This window comes from Hemibagrus wyckioides, linkage group LG09, assembly GCF_019097595.1.
Source record: "Hemibagrus wyckioides isolate EC202008001 linkage group LG09, SWU_Hwy_1.0, whole genome shotgun sequence".
NCBI lineage: Eukaryota > Metazoa > Chordata > Actinopteri > Siluriformes > Bagridae > Hemibagrus > Hemibagrus wyckioides.
In genome coordinates, this window is record NC_080718.1 from 16,251,662 (window position 1) to 16,276,170 (window position 24,509).

General features: G+C 39.6%; 2 protein-coding genes across 8 annotated transcripts in view; both read left to right on the forward strand.

Annotated features, from left to right (window-relative positions):
- galnt16 (UDP-N-acetyl-alpha-D-galactosamine:polypeptide N-acetylgalactosaminyltransferase 16) overlaps positions 1-17,878 on the forward strand; it is a 29,731-nt gene extending 11,853 nt beyond the window's left edge. Inside the window, exons 6-15 of the mRNA XM_058399535.1 lie at positions 340-461; positions 7,303-7,390; positions 7,647-7,731; positions 8,931-9,034; positions 12,223-12,349; positions 12,427-12,519; positions 12,654-12,737; positions 12,848-12,971; positions 13,395-13,511; positions 16,581-17,878. Of these exons, the coding sequence (XP_058255518.1) occupies positions 340-461; positions 7,303-7,390; positions 7,647-7,731; positions 8,931-9,034; positions 12,223-12,349; positions 12,427-12,519; positions 12,654-12,737; positions 12,848-12,971; positions 13,395-13,511; positions 16,581-16,724 (1,088 nt within the window). The 3' untranslated portion in view covers positions 16,725-17,878. The remainder of the gene's footprint in view (positions 1-339; positions 462-7,302; positions 7,391-7,646; positions 7,732-8,930; positions 9,035-12,222; positions 12,350-12,426; positions 12,520-12,653; positions 12,738-12,847; positions 12,972-13,394; positions 13,512-16,580) is intronic.
- Positions 17,879-20,113: 2,235 nt separating this feature from the next.
- The window catches only part of numb (NUMB endocytic adaptor protein), a 47,261-nt gene continuing 42,865 nt past the window's right edge, over positions 20,114-24,509 (forward strand). For 4 of the 7 annotated variants that reach the window (XM_058398257.1, XM_058398262.1, XM_058398264.1 and 1 more), the window contains exon 1: positions 20,115-20,342. The gene's annotated coding sequence lies outside the window, so the exon portion shown is untranslated. Of the gene's footprint in view, positions 20,343-23,345; positions 23,560-24,509 lie in introns of all 7 variants that reach the window. The other 3 variants (XM_058398258.1, XM_058398261.1, XM_058398263.1) reach the window with 3 other exon arrangements.

Here is a 24,509-nt window from a genome sequence, read left to right on the forward strand (position 1 = left end):
TCTGGAACTGGAATCTTTGTCCTGACTTTAACCCCCTACACTCATCGACCTTGTTGGTGCATTCAGATCTACATTCCTCTCTCACATACTGTAATTACACACCTTTCTAATAGCTTTTACTCTTATTTGTAAATAATTTACAGAAGGAATTTAGCTATATGCTTTAGAATGAATGACTTAAAAATAAGACATTTTTAAGTTTTTGTTAAACATCAATGGAAATATTTACAGAAGGACACTTTCACTGCATTGCAAGTGCTAGAGCAGTAGGTGGTAGATGTTTTGTGAGTGTTCTAATACATGCCCTTTAAAAGAAATGTTGTTTTGTGCATTGGGCAGGTTTGATCAGGTCTCGGGTGAGGGGAGCCGGTGCTGCTTCGGCTTCTATCCTCACCTTCCTGGACAGCCACTGTGAGGTGAACACTGACTGGCTCCAGCCAATGATCCAGAGAGTCAAAGAGGTGAGTGCATATAACGACTTAAAGATATTCAGTTTGTGTAGTCCATGTTGTGTGTGTGGGATGGAAAATTTGGTAACTAACACACACACACACACAGATATGTGCTCACACACTGTTGTGTAACTGTGACAGATGATAGCACTTTAACTTTTTGTGTGTTAAGAGTCATTTATAATTCACAAATGGCCTCAGTCCAGAAGCAATACTTCCTGAGACAGAGTGTGAGAGAGAGAGAGAGAGAGAGAGAGAGAGAGAAATGATTGAGAGTGTGAGAGAGAGTGAGAGAGAGAGAGAGAAATGATTGAGAGTGTGAGAGAGAACAAGAGAAAAAGTGTGTGTGTGTGTGTGTGTGAGAAAGAGAGAGAGAGAGAGAGAGAGAGGACAGAGAGTGTGAGAAAGAGCAAGAGGAAAAGAGAGAGAGAGAGGTGGGTCTCTCAGCTGCTTCAGACAGCCTCTGGCATTCCCCTCCTTTGTGAAAGTTAACTAAATCACCAGGAGACCATTATCCTCTGCAATCTTGTTCTCTGAGAGAAAAGCTCTAATGCAAGACATTCAAGATACCCTTTCTCCTTTTTTCAGCACATCTCAATAGTAATTTCATTCTTTTGACAAATCATCTCATTTCCTCCACCCTGCAGTTAGACTGCCTCTTTAATAAACATGCACAGGGGAGAAGACTCCTCCCATATCTTATGTCACTGCACTTCATTTCTTCATTTCACAACATCAGACATAGTGTAGAAATACATGTAGTGTAGAAATCAGCACACACAACTGCACTGAGCTTTACTCTTGTGTAACTCTGAGCGTGTGTATAGTATACCTTGCAAATGTGATGACCATGTGCAGGTCTGTTGGAGGAATTATGAGTATTAAACCCATGTGAATGGTGTTGTCACACATATGTTGAGGTGCTGGAGCTCTGCTCTGCTTGTCCTGATTAATCAGATCATTGTATATCAGCTGCAGGCCAGGCCCTGGGAAGAATTCATGTGGCTTTGAACCATGAGAAAGTTAATGATCCATACAGAAAGACATGCTCTCCAACCAACACACACACACACACACAGAGTCTGTCAGCAGAACTGTTAACATCTAGTCTGATGGGAAGATCTCAGCACAAATACATACTGAAGGACAGAGACAGAGAGAGAGAGAGAGAGAGAGAGATTACAGAAGAGCATCCATTTGGAAATGTATAATTATGCTGTACTGACCGATACAGAGCAATAGACAGCATGCTTACAATAAAATAAGATTTTATGACCATTGTACATCTGTAGGAATACCAGACAAAACATTTGCATGTACTGAGAAAGGAATACAGCAGGTAATAAAAAGAAAAAGAAATAATACCGGAAGTCCAATGGAAGAAGAGTTAAGCTCATCATTTTTAGCATGAATTCAGTCTTAGGTTTTTGTAAATTCCTCTCAAAGGCACTAATGGAATAAAGACTTGCATTTTTAAAAGCACATACACACCGGCAAAATAGCACATTATGCCCAATTTTAATGAATAAAACACAAGCTGCTGTCTGTGAGTCGATTCATTATCTTATCAAATTAGTTTTAATCAAAACGCATGCATTAGATTTGTGGAAGACAAAAGGATAGCACTTAGTAAGTTCAAATTATTCCTTTTCTCTATTAATATAGCTTGTCAATAATAATTATATCGATATTTACTAAGCCATAAAGCATAATAATCAGAATTTTTTCAGAACGGTGATTTTGCTTCAGTAGAGTTGATTTTATGTGTATCTCATTTGCATAATGAACACTAACAGTGTCTCCAGGTGTTTGTTTTATGTGTATTTGCCTTGAACAGTTCGTCAGGGAGCCTCAGCACCTTTAATCATTGTTATACTGTTGCACTGTTTTTTTGTGGTCGCTGAGCATTGCTGAAATCAGTGCAGTGATTAAAAACAAAGAACACATGCAAAAATCTACATTTACATCTACATTCATTTGCATATTGTTTTCTGATTTCTTTGCACATGATGTCAATGAAACTGGTTTAGTTTGCATCTTGCATCTTTGCAGGAACAGCACAAGGAAGCAGCGAGGTTTCGCTAAGCTTCTTCTCTCATGTCTATTATATCTGAAAACCTTTCATATAACATCGGTTGTAATTAAGTTTAGAGGAAACCAGATTTTCTGTTCTTTTTGTAATTGCACATGCAATACAAATTTTGTAGACAGAGAATCGCTTGAAAATACAGAAGTATTCCTTTATACTAGAATATAACTGATGAACGTGAGAGAGAAATGATTGGGGAGACAAACAACCGAGATCCTTTTTTTTTTCTTTTGTTCAAAGAGCTTCATTAATTGAAGGTAAATCAATATTGCCTGCTGCTATGGTGCAGCCTCGTCCCTGTGCTGTCTCAAAACCCCTCATAGTTATACACTGAGCTCAGAGTTCAGCAAGTTCAGACAGCTTACTAAGAACGACAGCTTTAATTGAAAACACTTGTTGCCATCATCATGTACTCTGTGTATAAACAGTATATTAACATGGCTATGCACAGTAATCTTATTCATGAGTCCTATTTTATATATAATATTATTTAGACTTTCTACATATTCTCTTGAGCACATGCAATGAAGCATAATACTGAATAAGCATTTCAATTTTACTAAAGGTAAGTACATTACTGTACATTGTCATTCATTCATCCTCAGTAACCGCTTTATCCTGGAAATGGTGGATATATTCAAGGAATGCATTCTTGATGAGATGCCAGTTAATTGCTGGGCTCAACTGATTAACATTTTTTGTTTGGATAATGATTAAGAATTACCGCAGCTGCAACATTTTTAATTGACTGTCCTGTATTGATAATCTAACATTTAGTAATACAAATTACAAATTACCAGCTACTGGGTTCCTGAGACTCACTGATGCTCAACACTGAGTTCAGCTACACTATATTGCCAAAAGTATTCGCTCACCTGCCTTGACTCGCATATGAACTTAAGTGACATCCCATTCCTAATCCATAGGGTTCAATATGACGTCGGTCCACCCTTTGCAGCTATAACAGCTTCAACTCTTCTGGGAAGGCTGTCCACAAGGTTTAGGAGTGTGTTTATGGGAATATTTGACCATTCTTCCAGAAGCGCATATGTGAGGTCACACACTGATGTTGGACGAGAAGGCCTGGCTCTCAGTCTCCGCTCTAATTCATCCCAAAGGTGTTCTATCGGGTTGAGGTCAGGACTCTGTGCAGGCCAGTCAAGTTCATCCACACCAGACTCTGTCATCCATGTCTTTATGGACCTTGCTTTGTGCACTGGTGCACAGTCATGTTGGAAGAGGAAGGGGCCAGCTCCAAACTGTTCCCACAAAGTTGGGAGCATGGAATTGTCCAAAATGTCTTGGTATGCTGAAGCATTCAGAGTTCCTTTCACTGGAACTAAGGGGCCAAGCCCAGCTCCTGAAAAACAACCCCACACCATAATCCCCCCTCCACCAAACTTTACACTTGGCACAATGCAGTCAGACAAGTACCGTTCTCCTGGCAACCGCCAAACCCAGACTCGTCCATCAGATTGCCAGATGGAGAAGCGCGATTCGTCACTCCAGAGAACGCGTCTCCACTGCTCTAGAGTCCAGTGGCGGCGTGCTTTACACCACTGCATCCGACGCTTTGCATTGCACTTGGTGATGTATGGCTTGGATGCAGCTGCTCGGCCATGGAAACCCATTCCATGAAGCTCTCTGCGCACTGTTCTTGAGCTAATCTGAAGGCCACATGAAGTTTGGAGGTCTGTAGCGATTGACTCTGCAGAAAGTTGGCGACCTCTTCGCACTATGCGCCTCAGCATCCGCTGACCCCGCTCCGTCAGTTTACGTGGCCTACCACTTCGTGGCTGAGTTGCTGTCGTTCCCAAACACTTCCACGTTCTTATAATACAGCTGACAGTTGACTGTGGAATATTTAGGAGCAAGGAAATTTCACAGCTGGATTTGTTGCACAGGTGGCATTCTATCACAGTTCCACGCTGGAATTCACTGAGCTCCTGAGAGCGACCCATTCTTTCACAAATGTTTGTAAAAACAGTCTGCATGCCTAGGTAGATTTTATACACCTGTGGCCATGGAAGTGATTGGAATGATTCTGATTATTTGGATGGGTGAGCGAATACTTTTGGCAATATAGTGTAACTAGAGATCAACCCAAATTCCATGAAGTCTCAAGTAACTTAATTCGAGACTGTTTAAACACATATAGAAAAGTGACAAATTAAAGGAAAAATATGAATCCTGAAATAGAGAAATATAATGAGCACAGAGGCTTCCAGTCAGGCCCATGTTGTAGATAACAACCCACTGTGCTCTGTGGATCTGTGGATATGTTTAAAAATACGGAGCAGGCCCACTTGACTTCGATTTTGGATTTTTCATCATTAAATTGAGTTGTAAATTGTCATCGAAAGCATACATTCAGTCACCATGATGCGCATGTTTTAATGTGATATGTAAAGAAAAAGCAACTGGATCAGTGAACCCACTACATAGAAAGATATTATATAATAACTGCATTGCATAATATTTTCATTACAAAGACAAATGTAAATTCAGAAGTTCAATGGGGCAAAGAATCTGGTCTATAGACATTCTACACTACAGTCGCGACAAGTGTGCAAATTCATGTGGCATGCATCAAGAGAATGTTGAATTCTTAGAGTCTAATTGCTTTGCATGAATGCATCAGTGCATGAATGCATTGTTTGAGTCCATTAAGGTCACTGCAAATCAATATAAAGTTATCCTGACTGTTCATGTTTATCCTCTGATGAAACATTTCTATCCTAAAAAGAGTGGTCTTTACCCAGGACAACGATGCTGCATTCCACAGGGTGCAAAGGCAAGCTGAATGGTTTGATGAAATCTTATGCTGTGCCTTTCACAGTCACCAGATCTCCACCTAAATGCACATATTGTGGTTAATTAATCAGATCATTGTAAATCAGCTGCAGGCCAGGCCCTGGGAGGAATTCATGTGGCTTTGAACCACGAGAAAGTTAATGATCCATACAGAAAGACATGCTCTCCTACCAACACACACACACACACACACAGAGTCTGTTAGCAGAACTGTTAACATCTAGTCTGATGGGAAGATCTCAGCACAAATACATACTGAAGGAGACAGACAGACAGAGAGAGAGAGAGAGAGAGAGAGAGAGATATTACAGAAGAGCATCCTTTTAAAAATGTATAATTATGCTGTACTGACCGATACAGAGCAATAGACAGCATGCTTACAATAAAATAAGATTTAATGACCATTGTACATCTGTAGGAATACCAAACGTTTACATGTACTGAGAAAAAGAAATAATACCGGAAGTCTAATGGAAGAAGAGTTAAGCTAATCATTTTTAGCATGAATTCAGTCTTAGGTTTTTGTAAATTCCTCTCAAAGGCACTAATGGAATAAAGACTTGCATTTTTCTTGTTATTTTGCACCAGCATGTTAGGCAGTACTCTCCACTATCAGCATTAAAATACTAAGGGAACATTTTTTTGGAATAACTCTCTAGTACATTTCCAAAGACTTGTAGAACCATTGACAACAAATGTGTTTAAGTGCCAATTTATCACTTTAATTATGCTTTATGTAGATTTTCCTTTAAGCTGTTAGAACCTGTAGATTCTTCTCCTCTCTACAGGTTCAGATAGATTATGCAAAACATTCAGGACCATGGACAGATCAAGATGAATGTCCTTGAAGCCCAAAGATGGTGGTTGGCATTAATCAAGCTTTAAACCTTCAAACAGAAGTCCACTTGGTGACATATCATTAAGGCTGTGCCTAGTTGAAAGGGATGACAGATAAGCTTTTAGCATCACCTACACTCTTCTTAGCATCCTACCAACAAGAGTGTTAATGGTGAAGTATTACAGATCAAACCCTAGAGCTCAAAAAGGCAGTAATGGCTGCAAACTTACTTTTTGTTTACCTCTCACTAGTGTGATGAATGTGATGTTCTAGATGAAATGTTTGAACAATGTGTGGTCATGGGTGAGTCAGTACAACCACCCCCTGAGCAGTATCTCAAGTGTCAAGATTTATGACTGCTGCATTGCTTATGTACGCATTCTCCTTTCTTGGTTGTGGAAGTGAGCTCTAGGTTAGGAGATCCATCTCACTGACACATAAGTAATAAAGATTATTTGGGACATTGTGAGCACATTTTCCTTAGCAATGTGTGTATGATACTGAAACAGTTACTAAAACCATTGCATGAATGTGGTTAATTAATATTTCATTTAAAAAAGGCAGGAAATTTAGATACAAAATCCATTCTGACCAGTTGCCTAACTGCTGAACTTTAATGAGGCTTCCATAGTCATTACATATTGGTTTGAGATCATGCCTTGATCTTGCCACACAGATACTCATTCTAGCCAGATTATGAATGAGCAGTCTTTCTTGGGATGGTGGCTATAATAGATATCATCAATCCCAGAAGGCATAAGCAATAACTACCTGTCAGTCTGAATATAAAAAGTGAAAGACAGTTTGTAATGGAGGGCAATAAAGCTGAAGCATCTTAAGATCTTATTCACATATACAGGAAATGCCTTACAACAGATGCTGTCAGTGAGCTCAGTAAAGTTACACCCACCCAAAGAGATTAGAAAGGAACAAATTACAGCTCACGTTGCCCTTATATGTCAGTAGCTAGCTAATGACTAACCCTTTTGTTCAACGGTTAACTACTTGGTATGTCACCTCATGTACACTGGTGAAAAGCCTTGACTGTTTGCCACTCAGACATTTTACTAATTGGTTGTGGATTACTGACTGTTTCTGCATCCTCTCAGGATCACACTCGGGTTGTCAGCCCCATCATTGATGTGATCAGCCTGGACAACTTTGCTTACCTGGCAGCTTCCGCTGACCTCAGAGGAGGTGAGGACGAGATCCTTAATCTCAGTACACATAATCTCTCCAAGCAGCAGAGCACAAACAGACCTGTTCAACATAAATGAATGATCTAAACACTTACATGTTTGCTACTAATTAATGTTCTTAGTCTAATTTATGACAAATGATCTTAGGTTAGGGTTAGTTAACAGGTTAGTAAGTTAGTTAATAATTAATAGGTAAGCATGAAAGGTTAAAGCCTAAAGTAACTCCAGCTTGTTTTCTCCCTCTCTGACTACAGGGTTTGACTGGAGTTTACATTTTAAATGGGAGCAGATTCCTATTGAGCAGAAAATGGCCCGGACTGATACAACTCAACCAATCAGGTGAATCTCACAAGTTCGGAATGTTCCTAATATATATACACCGATCAGGCGTAACATTATGAGCACTGACAGGTAAAGTGAATAACACTGATTATCTCCTCATCATGGCACCCGTTAGTGGGTGGGATGTATTAGGCAGCTAGTGGGGTGTTCCCGGTCTGCAGTGGTCAGTATCTATCAAAAGTGGTCCAAGGAAGGAACAATGGTGAATCGGCGACAGGGTCATGGGTGGCCAAGGCTAATCGATGCATGTGGGGAGCAAAGGCTGGCCCGTGTGATCCGATCCAACAGACGAGCTACTGTTGCTCAAATTGCTGAAGAAGTTAATGCTGGTTCTGATAGAAAGGTGTCAGAATACATAGTGCATGATGGGTCAGGGCTGTTTTGGCAGCAAAAGGGGGACCAACACAATATTAGGCAGGTGGTCATAATGTTATGCCTGATCGGTGTGTGTTATCGTTATCCTGTTTCTCAAATTAGTATGCAGGATGGTGATAATTATAATCTGGTATACTACACGTGACCTCTAGCTGTCAGTCAGATTCACTTTTGAACACAGTTTCCTCCGGGTTACATCATCCTGTTTTAAACAGAGGTTTCTGATTTGCTGTGACCCACAACACTGACTTTTAGTGAGTCAAGCCACAAACAATGTAGTGAAGAAAGGTTTTAAAGATTTAAAGACTGGACTGGCTATCATAAATCTCTCATTTTCTTCTATATTAAGTATGCCAACAGCCATGTAAGAATCAAATAATAATCAAATTTGAAAATATTGATATTAAATGTACTAGCTTGTTAGCATCAACTCATTGTCTTATCTAGAAGTTGGTTAGCAGTAGCTTGTTTATAAAGGCTAAATATTACCTAACGTCCTGTTCAGTTTTCAGGTTAATGGCTTATATATTAAAAATGATATGCCTGTGTTTCATTATAGGATGCAGTACACCACTGAGATAGCTTTGGCTGTTTAATTACATACAGAAAAGGGTGCAAGTAGTACTTTTAGAGATCTTGGGTATATAAATATGATGCATAGTAAGCCATTTTGAACACAATTTTTGTCTTTCCCTTTTCTCTTCATAAACTCCTGAGTACCCTCAGTAAAGATTTCAGTAAACAAAACACACTGAATAATAAGAAAAGTAAGTCATTCGCTTGTTGTCTTTCTTCATATGCAATTGTCTTCACGTCTTTAGGACTCCAGTGATTGCAGGTGGGATCTTTGTTATGGACAAGAGTTGGTTTAATCACCTGGGCCAGTATGACACTCACATGGACATCTGGGGTGGTGAAAACTTTGGTGAGTTCACTGAGTGCTGTGTCTTCTGGATAAGGTGAACCAAAACACTCTGTGTAGCAATCAAAGGCAGGATATGAGAGTGATGGTAAACTGAACTTTATTTAATAGGGTCAAATTTGTAATAATAGTCAATATCTGGAGCAGTGATAATAGTCAATGACCTGTAACAGGGATAATCCATATTCACAGATCAGGAAAACAGGCAAGGGTCAAAACTAGGAAACAGTGACAACGGAAAACAAAGGCATGATAAGACTTCACCATGAGACAAATATACAACACATTAGAGAAGCACTGAACATCTGGAAACAATCAGGAAACAAACCAATGACAGGACAGAAGCAGAGACAGAACTAGAACAGTGTCATGGATTTGCAGATATGTAGGTGGTGGATATAAGTGCAGTATAAACCAAAAATACAGCAAAATATACAGACTATGAACAAGGCTATGGCAAAGCAACAAACAACACACAACATCACATGATAATAAAAACGCACATGAAATCACCAATCATCATACTCTGAGCTGTGCCTGTCACTGAGAGGGGAAATTTGTGGCATATAGAAATAAGGTATAAGACCTTGGTGTAGTTGTCTGAATTAGGACAGGATATTTATGACTGTAATAGAAGTCAGGAAAATACTATTCTGGATTTGTATTTGCTAAAAAGGGTTTTCCATGATCTGTAGTGCAATTTAGGTCCAAAGTGAGTTCAAAAAAATCTAATGACCCTGGAAATATCACATGGGTTGAAACAGAACAAATGCTCCTAAAGCTCCAGTTCAGACTTATGTCTAACAGGTGAATGTGGCCTTTTTATCCTATATAAATGTTCTCTACATATGAGCATATAAAGTGTCTTTCGGCATCAGAAGTACATCTGGAAGAGGTGTGTCTATTCTGTGTAGCTTGATGATATGTCTCAGGGGTATTTCAGTGCTCAATTAATCATCCTACTATCAAGCCAATGTGAAATTTATTGGTGCTTCAGAAGTCATAAAATATGCAACTGTTCCTTTGTGCCAGGACGGGATAAAGACAATAGGAGATCTGTGTGTGTGTGTGTGTGTGCGTGTGTGTGTGCGTGTGTGTGTGCGTGCGTGTGTGTGTTTGCGTGCATGTGTGTGTGTGTGCGTGCGTGTGTGTGCGTGTGTGTGTGTGTTTGCGTGCATGTGTGTGTGTGTGCGTGCGTGTGTGTGTGCGTGCGTGTGTGTGTGCGTGCGTGTGTGTGTGTGCGTGCATGTGTGTGTGTGCGCATGTGTGTGTGTGTGCGTGCGTGTGTGTGTGTGTGTGTGCATTTAGAGACCTCTGCTGGCTGAATCTCAAAATATATTTTGATTAATGTTCCCCCAGAAATGGTGCAATGCATTAACCCCTGTGCATTAGCATTATAATCAAAGGACTAATTACCTTATTTCAGTCACCTCTAATGATCGTAACCTCTTACATGATAGATCTAGATTTTAACTCATTGTATCTCTTGTAACTACATACCATTGTTAATTACATTGTAATTACTGAGTAATTTGAAGACACAGCTACAGAGTCAGGGTCCAGTGGCAATATCGTAAATGTTCATTTTGTGTATTGTAAGCTAGTACTGGCCTGCTTCTGTTTTCAATATAATCTTTTTGCACTTAATACAAACATGTGGCTATTCTACACTATATGGTCAGGATTTTGGTATTGGTTGGTTTATCAGAGTGATCTGGGACTTTAGAGAGATAAAGAAATTAAATCGAAATCAGTTGCAGAAAGCATTTTGCACTTCTGGCTAAGAGAGAGGAATTAGTATAGGCTCTAGTTTGGGCTTTTGTGCAAAGCAAATGTAATGTTAAGTTCTGTGATCTCTATAAATCTATACTATGTCTTGTTCATTTTTATGTTGCTTTTTCATCGGTAGATTTTCTGTTCTTGCCATCACTGCTATCTCTGATATGTGACTACTCTCTGTTCTCTGTTTGTTCTTCCCACAGCCACTTTCCTCTATTTCTATTTTTACTGTAACAGTAATACAGTAACAGCTGCCACATTCCCATTCTTGAATTTTGCCTAAAATTATACTCTTTTGAAGTTTATCACATTTATGCCCAACCCCAACCACTGTGCATTCCCAAAAAAATCACTTTACTCCCTATTACTGTAAATCATCTTCTCTTACTAAAAAAATGACTGCTTTGTCACTGATTAACTGCCATGTATGAATATTACTTATGGTGTATTCATGTAATGATATTGTAGCTGTTAATTGGGGCCCTGTGGCTTAGTGCTTCTCACATTTGCCTCACACCTACAGAGTTAGGGGTTCAATTCCTGTGCTTCAGGGGCTTCTTTCAGGCACCGCCCCAGTCCAAAGACATGCATTGTAGGTTGATTGGCATCTCCAAATTGCCCCCAGTGTGAGTGTGTGTAATTGTGCCATGCAATATGTTGGCACCCTATCCAGGGTTTCCCCTACATTGTGCCCCACATTCCCTGAGATAGACTCCGGGTTCTATGCCACTCTGTGTATGATCAGCAAAACAGGAAGTGTATGTTGTTATGAGGATAAAAACATACTTTAATTCATGTTTCTTCCCATTCATTCTATCATAGTCACAGCACAATACATACACTGATCAGGCATAACATTATGACCACCCGCCTAATATTGTGTTGGTCCCCCGTTTGCTGCCAAAACAGCCTTGACCCGTCTAGGCATGAACTCCACTAGATCCCTGAAGGTGTGCTGTGGTATCTGGCACCAAGGTGTTAGCAGTAGATCCTTGGGCCCTTCATGGGCCCCACCTCGCAATTTACAGGACTTAAAAGGGCTTACAGGACTCAAAGGATACATTTGATAAATACTGAACGCTGCAGACCGGGAACACCCCACAAGAGCTGCAGTTTTGGAGATGTGATGGCCAGTCGTCTAGCCATCACAATTTGGTCCTTGTCAAACTCGCTCAGATCCTTACACTTGACCATTTTTCCTGCTTCTAACACATCAACGTTGAGGACAAAATGTTCACTTGCTGCCTAATATATCCCACCCACTAACAGGTGCCATGATGAGGAGATAATCAGTGTTATTCACTTCACCTGTCAGTGCTCATAATGTTATGCCTGATCGGTGTATATAGGATTTCCCCAAATTTTTACCTTTTTCTCTGCTCATTTCCACACTGTTCCTCTCTCTAATACAGAGCTGTCGTTCCGGGTATGGATGTGTGGAGGCAGTCTGGAAATTTTGCCCTGTAGTCGCGTGGGCCACGTTTTCAGGAAACGCCACCCTTACGACTTCCCAGAAGGCAATGCTCTCACCTATATCAAGTGAGTTCAGTCTTTTAATCGTATTTACTGTAATACTATGTAGAGTGAGCTTGCTTTTCAGTGTTTATGTGTGTTAGGAACACACGACGAGCTGCAGAAGTGTGGATGGATGACTATAAACAGTACTATTATGCAGCAAGACCTTCTGCTCAGGGAAAGGCCTTTGGGAGGTCAGTCATCTTTGTTTTGTTTTGTTTTGTTGTTTTTTTTAAACAAGATATAGTTAGTAACAGCTGTTTACAGTGCACAGTGTGAATTGAAATAGTCTGATATATCCTTAGACATTTTCCACATTTCTTTGTAGTATCGCTGATCGACTGGATCTGAGAAGGAAGCTGAACTGTAACTCTTTCCGCTGGTATCTGGAGAATGTGTATCCCGAGCTCAAGTCAGTCTCAAATACCTGTCCATGTGAAGCCTACTAAAGGCTGATATTATAGTTAACTTAGAAGATACGTGTGCGGTTCTCTTAAGATTTGGTCATGTTGTGTTTGTTAGGATTCCAGAGCAGAAGGGTACATACAGTCTGCTGAAACAGGGAGGACTCTGTCTAGAGAGCTACAACAGAGACAGTCTGGGTCTGGCAGAGTGTAAGAGCGGCTCGAGTATACCTGCGACACAGGTGTGTGTATGTGTGTGTGTGTGTGTGTGGAAGGGAACCTTTTTTTAGACAAAAGGTGCATGTCTTAAGTCATATCATAGAATGACCTGCATTTATAGAACATGTATATATTTTCATTTAGATTTAATAGTAAGACAGTCTTTATATGTTCATTTATGTCTATATGTTTTTGTCACATTTATATACAGTTCAGTGCAAAAGTTTGCACCCCATTGTCTCTATGGGAGAAATACAGGCATAGATCTATTCTTTAATGTATCATTTATTTTTTACTCTAGTTAATTGTGTAGTTCTAAATTTGTGACTATGGTCCAAGTGTTTTATTGTTAAACTGTTGGTCATTCAATGACTACCAGCCAGTTTTTTCTTCTTCATATAAGGTATGTTGTCACCTATTCTTTGTCTTGTCTTGTTTTTGTTCAGAAATGGATGCTGGTTGAACCTCAGATTCGTCAACATGACCTGTGCTTGACTATCACAGCATACTCATCAGGGTCAAAGGTCAGACTGGAGCACTGCAGCCCTAAAGAGTCCAGACAGGTAAGCACATGACAATGAGCATCAGGGGCACTGCCATAATCAGCGACGGCAAAACTAACCTAATACAGTCTAAAATGCATACGCATGCATACATACAGTATATCACTAACTGAGCAGCTCTTACTGTAAAGTGGTTTATTTATTCATTTTTATAGAGCACTAGAGAATGGTTGGAGTGTGAGTTTTTCCATGATTATTTTATTGTGGCCAGCTGTTCCACTATTCTATAAAAACACATCCCAGATATATCAGTCTAGTTTATGCTTCGATCACTTAGTTAGTTTTGCTATAAACACATCAGCAGTAGAAGCTTGAGCAAAAAAAAAAAAAAAAAAGTAGAACCTGAATCAACACACAAAGGTGGTCTGTGTTGCTAAGCAACCAGGCATCCTTCAAAGGAATAATAGTTAGTATTGTCATTACATTTCCCATCTGGGGACATTTTCACTCCAGGTTCCTGAGTGTTTGGCGTACATTTTTAAAGCCTGAAAAACTGTGCAGTTTTGTAACCTAACTGTTGTTTGTATTCAGCTGAAAACCTGAAGGATGTAAAATGGGTCTACGTGTTGATGTCATGTTATTGTGGAACTTAACGTCTCGTGTTGCAAATCAGCAACAAAGAATTTTAGACCTTTTCTTAAACTTGTTCAGAATCCATCATATTGTGTTATGTTCTCCTTCCAACTCAGCTGGAGTTTAGCTCCTGGAGTTGATCCAAGCCTGATTTATGTCATTAAATTTGGAGCTAATCATACACTGTGTGTGTGTGTGTGTGTGTGTGTGTTGCTATCTGTAGCCTTTAATTTCAGTTAATCTTGTGCTCAGAGTCTATCACAGATCATGGTGTATGGATAAAAGGACTCTTATAAAACAGGGTGCAAGATAGTGTATGGTTATGATACAATATAGTAGCATCACCATACAATACAGTCAATGTTTTATTTTATCTTTAAACTGTCCAGTTTCAGTAAACCTAAGCTCATTCTAGCATCAGATTCCTCATCTTGGCTGACGTGCGTGGAACCCGATGAAGTGTTCTCCTTTCTGCCTCAATATTAGACATTCTAAGATGCTTTTCTAAGCACAACATTAGTAAAGAGAGGTTATTTGAGTACCCACAGCCTTCCTGTCAGCTCAAACCAGTCTGGCCTATCCCTTCTCACCTCTTTCATCAACAAGGCGTTTTTACCTGCAGAGTTGTTCTTGTTTTTTTTTTTTTATGTCATTCTTGGTCATTTCTAAAGAATATTGTGTGTGAAAATCCCAGGAGAGCAGCAGTTTCCATCTTTCACCTGCAGTTATCAGCATGATGTGTAGTGACGCCAGACATCCTGCCCCAAATACAGTAACCTAACCAGAAAAATTGCAATACCCCATGAAGTAAAGACTGGACATGCACAAACTGTTCCGAACAAGAATATTTGCTTTTAAAAAAAAAAAAAAAACCCTGCTATATATAAATATTGCATAAACAAAATTAAATTATTTTCATTAAAGCTTTTAAAGCATAAAAGCATTCAAGTTTGAAAACACATTATCAATAACACTTACAGTCTAGCCTCACAGATAAATAATACCCCTTTCATTTGTATTGACATGGGAGTACAGCGCAGAGGGCAGACAGTATATGTCCTCCTGTATGCTTCAGCATATAAGGTCCCTTGCTAAGGAAAAAGGAGCGAACTCCACTTTGTGCATGGATCATCACTCAGTTTCACATCATTAGACGCTATCTTTCTCCAAGCTAATAATTCTCAGCTTATCTAATGGAACCTCATCCATCACTCCTCAGTTCATTGCACAGGTCTGAGACATCTCTCTCTCTCTCTCTTTCTCTCACTCTCTTTTTCGGACCTAATGCATTCCTTTACTGTGGATCTGAGAGTTATTACTTAACACTAGAACATTTACAGAGACAAAAGTTGAGAAAACTGCAAACTGGAGTCTTACTTGTACTTTGTTTTAGCAGGATTGTTAAAGTGTGTGAGGGAAAAAAAGACAAAAGTTTCACATTTAAAGGACACCTCAGTAATTTGCTCTGAAATGAAATGTAGATTGCCAAAATGTACAGTACTGGTAAATTTTTCCACGAAGGGTTCCAAACAATGTGACTGTATCCTAATAATAAAGTTCCTCAATTAATATATTTGTAAATTATTAAACAGTTGTATTCCTTAAAACGGTGGAGTAGCTTGTGCTTAGCACCTTGCACCATGCAAATATGAATTAATTTAAAACATTCACTGTTCTTTATTTGTATATATGCAAAGGTCTACTATATAGTGCAAACGTCTTAGACACACTTAATACGTGTTTATTTTCCGCTTCCTGCAGTTAAAAAGGGAGGAAAAGGATGTTCAAACTTTGAAAACCAAACCATAAAGCAGGATATCTGTGGAAAAGGAACCTGCCAGATTTTTCAGCTTAAAGTGTTAAAGACTTAAAGCAAAGCCTTTGTTATGTTATGCTTTGGTTTCATTAATTCCTCATCACCCTCTTACTTACTTTGTATAGACAGAAATGCTAGAACAGTTCTCTGTTTTTCTTGCGTCTCTCACAATTAAGATGCACTGGGTAACTGAGCAAAAGAGGGATTGAAAATCATTGCCATTGGTAATTAAAAGTGTGGTCTTACCATTTTAGGCAAACGTTTTACACAGAATCCTCGGCGCAATCAGTCCTCTGATTGCCGTGCTCTGGTTTTTCTGTCTCTACAGAGTTCATTACTCAGCTTAACCAAAACCTGCTGCTTCATGCGGCTGCCAAGAAACACACACATACAGTCTCACGCAGTGTTGTATGCACAGGATATTACAGCATTTATAGATTCTGCTTGGGTGAAACAACACACTAAACACTTACTGGCTTCCATGCCTACTCTCACAATTTATTGCATGGTTATAAAAATTGTAAACTGCTTCAAATGGATGATTTCATTTTATATTATGTAGACGGCAACATTTTCCAGCTTTATGCAATGGCATTAGGCTCTGTTTTATTTCATGACTGTCTAACCAGTTTGAGTTGTACATTATAACTGGGGAGATTTATTATATTTCTGTCTAACAGAGATGGAAGCCCAGAGGACCGGCACTGCAGCACTTGGTCAGCGGTTTGTGTTTGGACAGCCAGCCCCCAGCAGGCCCGCCGGTTATCGCACAGTGCCGCCCCCAGATGGCCAGCCAATCCTGGGAGCCTCAGCTGGTCACCTGACTTTGAGACGGCGGGGTGAAGGAGAGCGAGAGGGAAGGAGTTTCGAAGGGTCGCAGAAGCTTGCTGTGCTTTAGGGCCAAGAGGAACATGTCTGCACGCTGTTTTAGTTTGATGGTGCTGCTTTGAGACAAGTAAACCACGGCCATGTCCAAAAACCACTTTAGCACCTTTACATCCTCTTTTGTCATTTTACCTCTGATCTTAAATAAGAGGCCAAAAAAAACCTCATATTTCTCATATTTGCAGGCTGCTTCTGTTCAGTCATGTTTAGACCTGGTCGAGGTTTACAACATAAATGGGATTGTCCCTGGCTTACAGAAGAAGGTTGTAACATTTTGTTGTTTTGTTTTTTTTCCTGTTGTGTTGCTTATGGACTCAAAGGGAAAGACTAGTTATGTATATTTATGCCTTTTACTGCCTTTGAGAACAGCCACTGAGCCTCCACCTGTATAATATCATTCCCTCATGTAGATGATTTCCTAACACTTATTATTGAAGTCAGTGTTTCTCTTAAAGCAGCATTATTAAATATTTATCCATTCTGATCATCGAAGCCTTAGATAAATGGATAAAATACAATGCATCATGTGTACGTGCTTTAAAAGTCGTCTTTGGATTTTTCTTTTTAGACAACAGACAGGTTTTAATATGAGCTTTGTGCTTACAGCAGGTTCGAAAAACAGGCTTCACTGAGCTTGCCTGGTTGTAGCCAGCAGGTTGTAGCCTTGTGATCTTTCATCCATGATCCCTGGATACCTTGGACACCGAGTTTGGATACCCGATCTCTGAATTGCAGAAAGTAGCAAGAAATGAAACCTCTGAAAATTTAGAGCTGAAACTTTATCAAAGAATGAACATGAGAATGTAGCAGAATTTGAAAGTATTATGAAGCTGTATATAAATCTGGGCTAACAACTTCATTTAGGTTTAATTTTAGATCACTTGCAAGTGCTTATAATGATTTACGATTCTGCATGGTACTGTGAAGCACCACAAAAAAAGAAGACATTTGTAATGTCACATCCAAAGACCTTGTTTTTGTTTACATTTGTTTGCCATCATTTTGTAAATACTTAAACCTATTTCTTTGCAATCATGAACAAAGTGAGAACTCTTGTAAGTTGAAAAATAAAGTCTATAGCCCAGAAAACTGATCTTTCCTTATACTGTAATGGTTTAGAAAAGACGATGATGATGATGATTATTATTATTATTATTTTTATTATTAGTAGTAGTAGTAGTAGTGTGCATAAGATTATAATTGTATTATCTTCAACCACAAGATGACTTAGATTGAACTTTACTTTTTTATTTTAATAATTAAGTTACCCTGGATATAGCCAGAAATAACTGTTTAATTTATTATACAGATATTGGCATGAATTATAATTATTTAGTTTGCATTTTGCCTGAATTTGCTCTTCAGTTGATTTATTTTAGTGTAGTTCTGTATTTGGCCGCTAGGTGGAAAGCTCTCATCAAAAATAGAAGATTTTATTCGGTCTGCTCTCCAGAATCAAAGTCAAATCAACAGATTCAGATTCCATGCTGCAAAATCTTTAAAATATATAAGAAAAACTTGTGCATGGTGTTGAAATGGCATTCCCATATTCGATAAACGAATAGATTCGTAAACATCAGCGGTGTCGTACAATGCTCTGCTATTCACATTGCGTTATATTTTCCAAATATGCCTGATGGTATGTCTGCTTTCAAATGACTTCATAACTCTGTCTGTCTTAAACTTTACCATTTATACTATATCTACTTTATTTATATATACCGTTTATATCTACTTCTCAATCTCCATAGTCCATCTTCTTCCCCAGAATTTTACAATATGGCCAGTAAACATCTGCTTCTGTTGTCCCATGATCCTGGCACTTTCTCACAGCTGGCTGTTGACACATTGGTATTTAAAGGTCACCTCAGAGGTCGTTGTGACCTATGGATCAAATGGCCCTCAGGGTGAACGTCTGAATCTCAAATGAAAGACATGATGCTAAATTTGGAATACTACTGTCTCTCTCAAAAGCAATATGAAGGTGTATTCAGATGGGGAGCTTAAAAATGAACGCAGTCTGCTTAATCACAGCTTTACAGCCACGGGGAGAAAGTCATTTTGTGGTCCAGTTGATTTGTGTGGACACTAAACAGAAAAAAAAAACATGAGAGTTTTGCTGTACAAACATTGCTAGAGTTTTTTGTCACCTATCAGAAAAAAGTAACTTAAAATGACTTTTTATGGAGTTGTGTGGCCCCACGACAGTTTTAATGATTCAGGATCGAAATTGCTTAAGGTATGTCACTGCTATTTTTTTAATCCAAATCATAGGATTTTAGCCAAATTCAAAGCATCATGTAAAGCAAGCATTATGAATGACACTATTCAGTGGCACACATACTTATTATTAAATTATGGTAAAGGATCTGCTCTCGGCGATGTCATCAATGCTAATATTTTCAGAAAGAGAACAGAGACCACAAGGACATTTGGAAATAGCACCCTTTAGTGTCTACTTAAACAGGACTGAGTAGGCCTATGGTTCATTTAAAAATGAACATCAAGAGTAGCCAAATATAGATAGATAGATAGATAGATAGATAGATAGATAGATAGATAGATAGATAGATAGATAGATAGATAGATAGATGAACATTTTGTCCTCAGAGTTGATGTTAGAAGCAGGAAAAATGGGCAAGCGTAAGGATTTGAAAGAGTTTGACAAGGGCTAAATTGTGATGGCTAGACGACTGGATCAGAGCATCTCCAAAACTGCTGCTCTTGTGGGGTGTTCCCGGTCTGCAGTGGTCAGTATCTATCAAAAGTGGTCCAAGGAAGGAACAGTGGTGAACCAGCGACAGGGTCATGGGCAGCCAAGGCTCAATGATGCTCGTGGGGAGTGAAGGCTGGCCCGTGTGATCCGATCCAACAGACGAGCTACTGTTGCTCAAACTGCTGAAGAAGTTAATGCTGGTTCTGATAGAAAGGTTCCAGAATACACAGTGCATGATGGGTCAAGGCTCTTTCTGCAGCAAAAGGGGGACCAACACAATATTAGGCAAGTGGTCATAATGTTATGTCTGATTTAACAGTTTCTTTTGCAATTTTGAAAAATTGTAACATATTTTCTTTGGTCATCTAATTTTTTATTTTTTTAACCCTGACCAGGATGTAGATGAAGGGGCGGGGGGTTGCTATGAGCCGTGGTTTCGATGAAGGAGCGAGCGGGGCGTTAATAACGTGGTCTGTTTTTATATGAGGGCGGGGCTGAATCTGGCGGTTATCTGGATGGAGGCGTGGCCGACACTGTCCAGGCTATAGTTTAGGGGCGGGACTAGAATAGTAGCGTGTGGCGTTATTCTGTGTCCGGTATGTAGATGAGGGCGGGGCGTTGCTAAGGAAGGGCGAGGTTTGGTTGAACCGGGCTACCAGCGGCAGGCAGTGTACCCAGACAAGCAGGTGAAACGGGCGGTGTAGGATTACTTTCTTCTGAGGGACGGAACGTCTTAGAAATCGACGCGAATCTCTGGAACATATATTTACATCCGGTGTGATTTCGCCCCCTCTGATACCTGAACACGGATAGGCCGAACTCTGCTGATTTTGCTGAACAGGTAAGTGAACTTGGACCGGACAGGTCAAACTCACCGCCTGCATGGAAACAACGATGATGATATGATTAGCCAACTAGCGATACTGTTTAGCCAACGGAACTGGTAGCTAATTACACAGGTCCGACTTGTTGACCGCGGGCACGCTGAGTCCTGGCCTCTCGGCAGCTAATGCCCGTGTAGAGGACTTGGTTTGGCTAAAACACATGCGAGTGTGTGGCTATCTTTTTTTTTGGAAGCTAACTTGTCCGTGTAATACAGCTGGTTACATTAAGCTAGCCGTAGCGTTTCATTTCTTTGGCGAGTTACGGCTGCCAGTGACAGCTAATTTTCTGGTTCCCACCAAGTGTTTACTCGCGGATGTTCAGTAAACAAGCTAGCAATCTGTAACCTACACTCAAACTACGCAATAATAAACTGCCATATATTAGCTAAGTTAGCTAGCCAGCCAGATATATTGAGCGGTAAGGTCCTGCTGATGGCCTGAAGACTGCAGAACTATTAAATTTGCTAATGTTTTATTAGTTGTTTTATAACTAACTGGTTATTTAGTTGTCTGTATTTGACGTAAAGGAAAGTTTGCAATGACAAACTATAATCTGCTTTTAAATGCTAGCTAAGTGGACTAGCTTCCCTCACCTGGCGCAGCACAAATCTTTTTCCTGCATAACTTCACTCTACATGGTGCAACTTTAAATGTAGAGTGTATATATATATATATATATATATATATATATATATATATATATATATATATATATATATACTGTATTTGAATCACAGGAAAAATGTCACTTTGCCTCACAGACACTTTCCCTGACTAGCTCTTCTCTCACATGCTGTTTCACCTAGTGGTTTGATGGGATTTTTTTCCCCCGTTAAATGAATTAATTCTTGACTTTGTGAGAGCTTTGAAATCCAATTCATGGTGGACTGAAGTCCATGCAAGCTCCAGATAAGATTACAAGATTGCTACAAAGGTCGTAAGTGATGTAGCTCCGTTTGAACCCAACAACCAGACAGCAGCAGCAATGTGGTGCTTTATGTGAAGTGAGTCTGTCACTGAAGTCCTCCTTCCTCCTCCTCCTCATTTGTTTGGAAACGACACTGCAATAGCTCTGGTTCTGTTAACTAGGCAATGTTTTCCAAGGTAAAGGTGCTTTTCACAAACAGTGGCTGTTTTTAATAGCCAAAAGTCTGCTGGTGTGTGGAGCAAACCTGCAGGTGTAGTGTTTCAACAGTGGAAGAAAAATAATGCAACTTGACCTCATCAGTCTTTTAGGCCCAAATACAAGAGATCATCTAAAATCCAGACATGTCATATTAATGGACTGAAATAAAGAGACTCTTATCTGCTTGCTTTAGTAGCAGTCCAATGCTACGCTCAACAGTTAATGATTATAATGGTAGAAATCTGCACTCTGCCCAAACTTTGTTTATCAGTGGCTATGTATACGTGCAAAGGTTTTCAATTCAGAGTGTGGGTTTCTCACCGACTCTGTATGTGTATCCTAAACCGGACCGTCTGCAGACCGACATCATTAATGATCTGTAATTACTTGTTATTAATTACTGTTACTTGCAGTCCAGCCCAAAGGTATGTGTAACATGTACTTACACACGTTTTATTACACCCAGAACACCTTGTGATCTGGATACACGTGTTAGATTGTGAAAATATTCACACAAGGGTTAACATGACTGTTAGTCTAAAGCGTAATGATTTATCAAGAGAGATAAATTCAACGTCTCATAAATTCCGATTGAGATTGTTAGTTATCAGATGGGATTATTAAAATAAATATTTATTAGGAGGTAGAGGAATCTCTCTCTCTATCCTGTCAATCACAGTGACACTAGCCAATCACAGGCAAGTGCGAGCAGAAGATAGATCTTTCCTCCAAGTGTGTTACTCCGCCCTGTGACGCAGCAGTGTGATATGATGTGGTTTGTGTATTTCAGACTGTGTGATTGGTAGCTGGTGTATGATGGAGGAGCGCTGGCTGATGGGAATTGGCAGGTGACTAAATTGGTGGGAAAATCCACTAGCTGGTTGTGTCATTGGCTAATTATGGAGCTGATTATTCTGACCCTGTAAACACGGGGTTGTTTGGGGACAAGTAAATAAGCCAACAGAAGGTGCTGTCCTCAACCCCTCGCTGTCTTGTAATCTGTCCAGTTTGCTGAGTCATTGCTCACTTAGATCATCAGATCTGGACTTTTGTAGGTCTGGATGTAGTTCTGTCTAACAGAACAGTGTTTTTTTTTTGTGATCTACCTCAAATATATGGTGTAAATGATAAGGATATTATACTTCTGTGATATTTAATATTTCCAATAAATTGCAATAGCTCCTGAAATGTTGGAAGTCATGCTTTATGAAAGCCATGTGTGTGTAAGTCTGTTCATCCCCTTGACCCTGGCTAAGAAACTAGCACAGTCACTTCATCTTTCTCTGGGAAACTCTTTCCCTCTCTCACTGCTGTGAAGTGTCCAGTTCACATCCCTGCTGTCTGCACTTCCTGAACTATCAGCGAGGACATTTTCAGAAAACTCTCACATACATGGGATGGGAAGTGCGAGATTCGGCTGCTTTTTTTGGTGTCTTGATTTCAGGTGTGCGTTGTAACATTTCCTGTTTCTTAATACTTGTTTAGTCATGCCTGCTTACCTCCCAGAAAGACCTGCTGGTTTTATGGTTTAATTCAATAGGATGATTTTTAGATAATGAAATATTTCACACACGGATTAACGTGATTGTTATTCTTCTGTTTCATTAATTATCAAAAAAGTTTCCCATCTCATTCAAGCAAATAAACATTTTGTTCGGTATTCCGATCAAATTTTTCATTCTCATAAATTTTAATTGTGCTAATAATCAAATAGGATTATTAACAGATTTATTAGGGTTTTTTTTTGTCAGCATGGTGTCATAGAAACAGACTGAGGATTGGAGGATTCTGAATATTGAATCAGGAACATGCCTCATTATTTCTTATTTTGCAGGTGAGCATTCAGGGTGTTAGAGCCTCTACTTGTGCCTAGCAGCAGCTTAGCGAATAGTGACAAGAGACGAAGCTGTGTGGAGCACCGAGAGACATACTGAGACCTTCCTGCTGCCCACTGAGCCAGTCTTCAACACGCTGACAGATCGCAGGCGTCACACCCTCACACTCCGCTGCACAATTATGGCGCAGTCCTGGAGCAGGCTTCTAAGATGGTACTTTGATTCGATCTTAACATGACTCGCATCAGCCAGCTAACATTGAAGTAAAGCAAATGAGGCATTGCTTGGTTGTTTTACCCTCCTCGGTGGCATCAGTGGTTTGCTTCTACTTTGCATTAGCGTTAGGTCTCATAAGCAAGGATTTGCTCAGAAAATGTCTCGTCAGCCTGCAAAATTAAGTTCATAAACATGTTCTTGGGATCAGTAGAGCTTAAACAAATAGACATGTGTATGCGCAAAAATTCTATTTCAGCTTTTCGGTGTCATAAATGACGGGAAGGCAGCACCAGAGGAGTGTTCAGACTCGCCCAGTTAAATATAGATAGAAAGACAACAAAAAAATAAACCACATGCTTAAATGCCATAAAGAGATTACGTTACGACACAAAGGATGGGCCGTAGACACGGTGTGAAGGAGGGTTGGGGCATGTACTGTATGATTGCAATGTACTATATGGTTTTGAACATGAAGGAACTGGCAGGATGATTGAATGACTAATGACCCTGAAGCACCAGAAGAAGATTCTATCTGTTTTTCTCACAGACACCGAAGCAGAAATATAGCAAGACTCTGACATCAGTGAGGTCTTTCTTCATATTTGTAGATGCCAGTGTGCTCTGAAAAATGTTCTTCCACAATACAGTTTTATTGTAATATATAAAGTTAACAGTATTTGCATGTGGTAACTGCCTTGTCTTCTTCACTGCCCTTTATTCACATTAGACTGGGTGAGTTGGATTAGAAAACAGACAGTAATTGAGTTATGATCATGCTCAAATCATAGATGTTTATTCTATTTAGCATATTAAGGAAGGAAATACTGCTATCTTGTCATCTTAATGATCGCTAATGGAGCACAGTTGAGATGAGAGCAATCCGTCTGTGTCTTTTGTCCAGGTTCCTGCCTCTTTTTTTGTGTGTATGAAACAGTTCACATTCAAAT